Source organism: Maylandia zebra, linkage group LG6 (assembly GCF_041146795.1).
Source record: "Maylandia zebra isolate NMK-2024a linkage group LG6, Mzebra_GT3a, whole genome shotgun sequence".
Taxonomy (NCBI): Eukaryota; Metazoa; Chordata; class Actinopteri; order Cichliformes; family Cichlidae; genus Maylandia; species Maylandia zebra.
In genome coordinates this window covers 35,561,649-35,570,607 of record NC_135172.1, presented here as the reverse complement: position 1 = coordinate 35,570,607, position 8,959 = coordinate 35,561,649, and the positions used below count along the sequence as shown (strand labels likewise).

General features: G+C 39.4%; 1 protein-coding gene across 1 annotated transcript; it reads right to left on the bottom strand.

Moving 5' to 3' along the window:
* Positions 1-293: 293 nt before the first annotated feature.
* tmc8 (transmembrane channel-like 8) lies at positions 294-8,870 on the bottom strand. Its single transcript, XM_012917601.2, has 16 exons — positions 8,545-8,870; positions 7,508-7,757; positions 6,410-6,558; positions 6,195-6,326; positions 6,055-6,107; positions 5,827-5,966; positions 5,607-5,754; positions 4,875-5,039; positions 3,846-4,003; positions 3,690-3,765; positions 3,498-3,595; positions 3,177-3,363; positions 2,365-2,522; positions 2,066-2,209; positions 1,868-1,946; positions 294-1,563 (listed from the first exon to the last, which is right to left on the bottom strand). Exons 1-16 carry the CDS (start codon positions 8,585-8,587, stop codon positions 1,492-1,494), a joined length of 2,052 nt encoding a protein of 683 aa, XP_012773055.2. The 5' UTR covers positions 8,588-8,870; the 3' UTR covers positions 294-1,491.
* Positions 8,871-8,959: the final 89 nt, after the last annotated feature.

Genomic DNA, 8,959 nt, shown 5'->3' with positions numbered 1-8,959 from the left:
AAAAAAATCGTCTTCACACGGCTCGAATATACCGATTTAACGAAGACATTTTTTTTTTTACCTACATTGAAAAAAAAAAGCCTTATAATTTAGCAACTATAATTCTTGTGAGTGTGGTGTGTATTGTCAGCATATAGCAAGTACCATATAATGGTTTAAAACACCATGTTACATTTGACCTCTGACCTCTCCTTCAGTAGATTGATCTGAAGGTCAAAGTGATGATAATCCTATATAGAATTATTTAAAATGACATCAAGTGTTCAAACTGATAAGAACATGTTCATATGGGATGCTCTGTGAATATAGTTTATTTATTTTATTATGATGTTATTATGTACAGTAACAGGTTTTAACCGTTTAAATACATAACACTTTGATGTGTACAGGGTTCCCCAATAAGAATTTTTTTGGGGAAAACAAACTTGTCCTCAAAAACTTTTTTCACTTGATATTTCTGCCAAATATGTAATTGAATTTTAATAACTGCAAAATGAGCATGACACATGTAACATATACATAAATAAAAAAATAAGTATACACAAAATTATGGAAAGTAGACTAATGGGGAAATAACAAAAGTCCACACTTTGTACTTGTTTTTACTGCACTGCAAACCTCTTGAAGTATGTTTAAAAAGAACAGAAAACAGGATGGACAATGTACAAAATACAATACTGTTCCTGTAAAAGTAAATACTGCCCAGAGAGTGAGACACCTTGGTGGACGTTTGTGCTCTGAGAGTGCTTCTTGTTTTAAAGGGCTTTACTCCCATCTGTAGTAACACAGTGATACTCATTAAACCAAGTTGTGTCACTCAGGGTGTTAGGTACTTTCAGCTGCTCCCTTTATTTACCCAAGGAAATAATTTGGCAACCCTCCCACTGATCCAGGTTTGGGACCGGCACTACCTCGTGACCACCTGAGGCTGGATTTGTCTCCTCCTGGAATTAAACTTGAGATCCTTAACAGATTAACAGATAAAACAGCAACAAGTTAGTAACATAACGTGCCTAGTATTGTCTGTGCATGCTACCACTGTAATCTGGACTCAGGAAACATCTGTATTCATGGACAAGTGCTGTTGTTTTGTTTGGCTGTCTTCCCTGCCTCGAGGCAGCAAACCCACACACATTTTTGTGTTTTTATGTGTTAAGCCCACTGAGTTTATATGTAATGAAATGTGCTATAGAAATAAAGTTGTTGCCATTAAAAGGAGGAAGGTTTTTATAGTTAAAGTATTTACAATATAAAAGGGGGAAAGGGGGAAAAGATTAAATTTGTGGCTCTTATCTTTTATAAAGCAAGAGTTAGCCTGCACTTTCTTTTTTTTTTTCTGCCATCTGACACCTTGGCCTGGCTGTCAGCAGCCAGAACCGTATTTTAGTTTTAAGAGGAAGTCTGTGGAGACCAAAGCCACTTTTTAAAAGCATAGATGGGATGTTTTTAGTGACTGAGCGTGACGTCCTCTTCAATGACCGCAGAAAGAGCTCAGTGGTGCTTATTTCGCTGTCTCAGCATCGTGGCGTGCTGCTTCACCAGGAAACGCTTATCAGAGCTGCTCTGTGGGGGAAACACATACATGCAAATTTTTAAACATATTTAAAGAAATGCTTGAATGGCAGTCGTTCAGGAGCCTTTGATGCTCTCGACCTAGCTAGTAATGAGCCATATTGTCATGTAACTTTGCACATGTGCAGTAGAAAAGATTTTATGTAGTTGTAGGTCTATGTAGATACCTAAAAGTTATGGCTCTTAACCCATTCACTTATTTAGGAGCTTTAAAGTAACTAGCCTGAAGCATACCAGCTTCCACTTACCAGCCAATATGGTGGAGGGACTGGAAGGATTTTGGACATGTGCTTACCATAACTAGCATGTCTTTCAGTCTCTCAATGGCCCTCTGATTGGCTCGTCTCCGAGACACATACGAGGTTAAGAATATGCTGAGGAGACAAAACGAAAAGTGTTTAAACAATCTTAAAGGAGGGTGAGCTGGTAAAGGTGAACACTACAAATACAGGTTTGATATTTGTATTGGGTGCGGAGTTATTTGCATACTTACATCTCTGCTAGTATTAGTGGTAGGGCGAAGGCCTCAGAAGTCAGGTAGCGGATAGCGGTCTGGGCTGGGCTGGGGAGACTTTTCACACAGCCTCCAGTCACAGTGAACATTGTTTGTTCATTTCTAAATGGACCGCAGGAGGACCTTGGGATGGCAGAGGTAATACAAATGAGAGAAATGAGCAGTAAATAAAGATAAAATATAAATATGGGTTTAATTCTGATCCTTAAAGGTTTCAAATTAAAAATAAAAGAAAGAAGGACGGGCGGTGTTAGATGCAGTTGGAGTGAAAACCTTACGCGTTTCTGCCCTCAGTGCTTTGTAGCGGATAGTGGTTGAAGCCCAGTGTCGCTGCACACATGAAGAGACCAAGCAGCAACATGAAATGGAACAAAACTGAAGAGCTGGACCCTCGAAACATCCGCTGCTCTGGCACACAACACCGCATGACATTGAACTGAAGACACAGAGGCAGAGCAAAAAGGTTTGAACACATTTTATACTAAAACCAGACTTCTATATAGCCATTACTTAATGTACTCCACTTATTTTATCCCCAAATCAGTCAGTTTTCCCTTCAGATTTTATTTGCCAGACGGTTTTGTTTATTTCAGCTCACCTGAGTACATCTTACCCATCTCCTTGAAGCTTTTCCCCCCCTGCTGACCTGTTTGATGCTTCTTGTTTGCTTAAAGATCATCTTGATTTGTGCCTATCATTTAACAATATTTTTTTAATATCTGATTTAGGATGCTATTTTAGTAGGGTTACTCAAAACACTGGCTGGAATTGCATAAAAACTTTACCAGATGTGGGGCTTGGACCGGAAAGCGATTAACCTTTGGATCTGATGTGGAAAGGATTCATTTTAAAGATCTTTACTATTGTAAGAAAGGGCAACATTTTGTGTTACAGCTTCCCAAATGTGTGTTAAATTGTATCAATTGCCTGTGTCTATGTGTTAGCCCTGCGACAGACTGGCGACCTGTCCAGGGCATACCCTGCTTCTCTCCCCAAGACAGCTGGGATTTTTCTTTTACAGATTTATTTAACCAATTTACAGATAGAAAATAATAAAGTGAGGAATATAAAGAGTTTATAATAATCTAACCTTTTTAACGTAGAACGTGACAACCAATGAAACGATTCCTATGACAGGCAGCAGAGGGCAGTAATAGACTCCCACCCAGGATACAGTCTGACTGTAAACAAGGTCCAGCACATTGAATGGTATCAGGAAGCGCTGTTTCCCTGATATTCTGGCCAGGGAGGATCTTGGATACGTCTCTTGTACCAACCTGTTAAAGATAAGGGAGATGGCTTAGATCGAATGTGTCCTGTCATCTACTAAGGAGAGACATTGCTGATCTTTCCATTCAAACCACAAAGATGACTGAGAAAGAAACAGACTGTTAATGTCAATCAAACCCACTTCCTGGGGTAGTTAAAGAAAAAGACACTGAAGAAAGTTGCGAGGAAGTTGAAGATGGACAGCTTGTACATCTCTCTACCAAACTGGTTCTCCTTGCACTGAAACAGTGAAGAGACACAAAGATTCTGTTTAAAATGGATTCAAAAAAATAATTTAAACCCTTGATGATGTGTCATTAAAGCTCTGTATCACCTTGGCATCTTGCTCTGTTGTTGTGAAGACAAAAAATAAATAGATCCCCAAGGAGGCCAGCTTTAAGAAGATGCTCCTGAAGAAAAGAAACAGTAAATATGCAAATACATGTGTGCCTTTATGTAGAGTAAAAGTTGATGTCTCTTTTCAGCTTACCTCAAAAGCGTGACATTCACCTGCATGGTGAAGGAGTAGTCTTCAAAAGATGAGATCTTACGGAAGATGTGGGGCAGGACTAAATTGACAAAGGTGATGGTGATGGGAGGAAAATACTGGAGGAGAAGACTGACCAACCAGTGGTGTCCAGAGTTGTCCTAAGACACACATACATTATCAGCTATTAAGGAAATTCAACAAATACATACTTGAACAAAGCAAGAATATTTATTTACTTTAGGAATGAGAAAACCAAGAAAGACAAAAGTATTGTTTTAAAAAAGCATATTTGTTAGGTGTTAAAGGAGAGCAGGTCCAAATTCAAGACACAGAAGCACATTAAACAACAAAAAGGTAAAACTTTTATGGTTGTTATTAAAAAAGAAAAGAAAACGGAGACACAGAAAGTCAGCTTGCCTTAAAAAAAGAGCTGACATTTAACAAGGGACTGCACAGAGGGCTGATTAGGCAAAGGTGGAAACAATGAACACATGTGGAAATTAATATGGGGCAAACAAGCTCTAAGAAGGGAAAATAGGAGCTAGAGACACAGAGAGTATGTGTGAATAGAAAGTATCAATTAGGAAGGTTAGAGAAATGACTCAGAATGAACTGCATGGCAGTCATAATAAGAGCTGTTTGAATTCCCCAAATACCAAGGATACTGATTCCTTTATTAACTGCTGCAGCATAGGAGACACCAGGCCACCCTTTATGAAAGGAGATCATCCCACATGCCATCCCACAATAATAGTGATGTGCTATCCAACTATTTATGAAAACAGTTAACATAATTGACCAAGTAGCACAGGTCATGTAAATGTTTAAAAAAGCAGATAGAGGTAATCTTTTTGGACTATTTGAATGTACCTGGAGAGAGTCCTCAACAAGATAAAACAGGAGACAAAACAGAAGGAGACAAAGACAAGTGCGGATAGAAATACTAAAGTGGGGAGCAAAATCAAATAACATAATACATGCTAAAGAGGAAACCACATTATTTAGCAATACTTGGCATCAAACCATTACCTTTTTCAGAGATGTTTGTGTGGCGAAGTAGATGAGGTAAAAGGCTCCACCAAGCAGAGATAAAGTAATCAGGTTCAGGACGATTCTGAGCAGGTAGAGACGGACCTTCTCTCCAAGTGTCCTTTGAGCCGCCCTTAAAGAGAAACTCTGCTCCTCCAGGAAAAGCTGTAGAGAAGCAGAAACTATTGTAATGACCATATCTGATCCACACCGCTACCCGAAGACTCCAGCAAAACATCAGAAGTACAGTAAACACATACAGAGCCCCTAAACTGTCCGCAGCTTTCCTTTAAAGAGTGCTGACCACTGCGCCACCATGCTGCACATGATTTTACCCCACGGGTGTTAAAGGATGTTTGTGAATGTGATAACTTGAGAACAAGGAGCTGTGTTTTGAAATTCATACCATAAGTGCATCCACTAACGAGTTCAGATCTCAGTGATCTCAACCTCAGGGTCAAGGTCAGAGGTCAAGTTTTGTGAAAATCTTGTGAATGTGGTAAGTCGAGAAAGAAGTCACGTAGGATTTTCAAATTGATACAATACGTGCATCCAGTAGGAGGCTGAGGGGGCGGTCACTGGTGGTCTTACTATTATATTTATTTCGTTTTATTCTTCTCTGAGGCGTATGTATGAAAACATAGTTAGACTTAAAGACTTCACAAACTTTTCAGAAACTTCACCACCAGTTTGGCTAATTTACTATGAGGGTGTCAGTGCCTCGCCACTCACCTTGAGGTCATTTCTGATGAAGCCGTGTTTGAGAGCGGCAGCAGTGGGATCCTGGATGGTGAAGTCCCAGCCACAGAAGATCTTATAGCTCACGTTCATGCTGTAACGCTTCCCGAGCATCCAGGTGTGCTTGTAGCCGACTGTTGTTCTATCACAGGTGAATGTACGTAAATAAAACATCATTTTGACCTCTTATGTTGCATTGTTGTGGATCACTTACCTGCGGACCACCAGAATGAGACTTAAAAATATGATTGAGAAGATTCCAGCGAGGTACAGCAACGGTGTGTTCAAGCACTTTAAATCCAGGGATCCTCGTGTATAAAAGCCATAGAAGACAAGGGAACGATTCACGTAGCCCTGCAGAAAAGACAAGGAAAAGATTATGGGAAACATGTGGGGCTATTGCTAATAAATACTACACGTAGATTAGAACACAAAAGCTTACTGTTCCCAAGAAGAAATCTAAAGCAGAGTCACTTTCTTTAAATATCAACGGTTCTGTAAAATCAGAGAGAATAATTATTTTTAGATGTCAGCTCCTAGTTGTGGTTAATTTGCTGCCATCTGTTGTCACGGCTGACTTACCATACTCGTCAGTGCGATAAAATATTGATGGACCCACAATGAAACCCCCGATAAGAACGCAGTGTAGCAGGTTCAAGTAAATCAGATATCTGAGGAAAACAAAATAGGACTTCACCCCAACTCCAAACTTGCCTGCAACAAATAATTAGGTGAGTTATAGTTGAGTGGTTCAGTCACAGCACATACTAAGTTAATTCACCACAAATCTATCTCACCTTCGATGGTCCGGAGGGTCTGCCGCCATGGCACCAGGCCAGACAGAGCTTCTTTTATCTGTTCCCTCACCCTCTTCCTGTTGGTGCTCTGAGTTTTCCTCCAGGACTCCCAAAAATTAATATCATTGATTTCCAGCTTCCTCCTTTCCCTAGAAAATAGCATAAATTTAACGAACTCCTGTTTAATTTAACATGGTAGCTTTAGAGGTTAATCATGATACATTTAATCAGAAATTAAACATGTATATAAGCTATCAGACATTTTATGTTTTAAAGAAATCCAACATTCGTTAATGCATAGCCTCTGACCAAGTACCAGTTAAGTGTGTCAGCAAATGATTGAGGTCTGTACAAAAAAAAAGTGCTCACTTCAAACACTTTTTTGTTGTCTTAATACTTCTGTTAACACTTGTAACTGTCGTTTGGTTCAAACTTGTTTAACAATAGCATTTCTCGACCACAGCTGTAATGTGTTAAGAAGTTTTAGTCAGCTAAGATGGCTGAAACAGAAATTAAAGAGGAGGGTTTGCTGGACTGCTACTGTAGATCAAGCACCAGCATATGATAATTATGATTCAGTAATGTGCTTTTACTTTAAGCTATTCCTTGGTGCTAATACTTAATTGAGTGATTACTTGGGTAAAAGTTCTAAGAACTTGTTTTGCTTATTTGCTAAACAGCTATTCAGTGCTAATGAGTTTTCAGGGCCACGTGTAATACCCTGAAAACTCATCATGAGCACAGTCGGGCTGAGCATAAGCCTGAAAATCAAGTCGACGGTTAGGATATCACATCCCTGTTTTTTCCAAGATCACCTCTGTGCTTTGAAAAAAATCTGGAAACAATCCTGGTAGGTGCCAATGAAATATTCCCTACAGGTGTGCGGGATCATAAGCATCATTCTACTGGGTCTTAAGTAAAAAAATGTGGAAACAACTGCTCAAAGATATACATACGCAACTGTAATATGTTTCTTTAAGTAAATCAGTAGTATTCTATTTAAGTAATAAGTTAACTGCATGTTTATGCATGTATGTCAAAGTAAGACGTAGATCAAAAAGAAGCAGATTTGGGAAGTCTGTCAAAAGATTTACTCACTTGGCACCCCTCTTTCCCTGAATACACATGGGCAAGTTTCTGAGTGGCTGCATGGATGTTTTGTCTCTGGGTCCTCTGGACAGCTGGCCACTCTTTTCCCCGGCCTCTCGGCCACCCTGGTTGGTCTCTTCCGAAAAGTCATGTCTGTTCTGCTCAGGTCGGGAAGCTTGAATGCTGGGCAGCAGGTCAAATATCTCAGTCTGATAGTACTCACATGAGTCTGAAGACAGGGTGGACACTGTGCTTTCCTCTGGGGTGAACACAGAAAAGTAGATTACAGTACAAGTTTGTAAGCAAGCTGCTGTACTGTTGCTTGCTCTGTCTGTAAAAGGTAAGAAAGAGCTTTAAAAATGACTAAAGTAACTTGTTCAGAGTTAAGTTGCTTGCTTTGTAACCAAAGGTATATTTAGCTCACAGTAGAAGATCCTAATGCACATAATACAAACAACGCAATATAACAAAACACGATATGTGCACAAAGTTCCTGTTATCACAAAAAATCCCATAAAACAAACATAAAGAAACTAAAAGGAATCAAGAAAACATTGTTTCTGCACGATCTGTGCAACTTGGATATCTGAGGGGTTAAGTCTGTTAATGTCTTATCTTTTCAGCCAGCAGTGCAAAAAACAAATACGCTGTATTCAGTTTTCAGTGAGATGATAATAATACATCAACAACCATATCAGTTATTTATTTAGTTTGCACCTCCTATTGTTTTGCAAACTTGGAACAGTTTACTTTTTTCTCTGTGGCTTCTGTGTTTTAGGTAAGAACGCGCACATCTTAATAAGTCAAAACTTTATAATGTTTTACAAGATTTGTAGTGTTGGATGTGACCTGTGTTAGATTAAAACCATGAGGGAAACCAATCAACTGGCAGTAAACTGCCAAGGGACCGTGTACCGAGCATAGTACAAACGGTCAGTTTGCCATTAAGTCTCACACACTCGTACATACTGTGAGTACTGACACCATGTTAAACAAGCACAGCATTTTCTCACATATCACACAGGCACATTTGTTTTTTTCATTACCTGACATGAGCCTCTTAAAGTCGACACTTTCGTGCGCCTCCATTTTCCCCTTGAACTTCCTCTTTAATCAAAAATGAAATATAAAAGTAAAAAGTATCCAAACTTCTTACTTCATCTAGATAGCATTTCAACAAGCTTCTCCGTGCAAGATGCAACTTAAAGTTGTGTGAAGAGAGAAGTTACTTCCGCTATCTGCATTAAAAATATCACACACATCGTCACGCTGAAATGAAGACCTCTGAATGGCTGGTCAGGAGTTTGTTTGTTCCTCAAGCTCTCTGTGTATGGTTGACTGTTTTGTTGCAGGTGAAATATGTCAGATCTGTTCACAACGAGCTTCAGGAAATCACATGACAGGATGCACTCCCAGGCGTTGGACTGATGACAAGATTACAACAAATACACCCAATCTCAC

Coding starts and splice junctions, on each gene's coding strand:
- tmc8 (XM_012917601.2), bottom strand. CDS start 8,587: ATGGAGGCGCACGAAAGTGTCGACTTTAAGAGGCTCATGTCAG. Junction 6,559..7,507: donor CAGGGAAAGAGGGGTGCCAA/GTGAGTAAATCT, acceptor GCTATTTTCTAG/GGAAAGGAGGAAGCTGGAAA. Junction 2,210..2,364: donor AGCACTGAGGGCAGAAACGC/GTAAGGTTTTCA, acceptor TGCCATCCCAAG/GTCCTCCTGCGGTCCATTTA.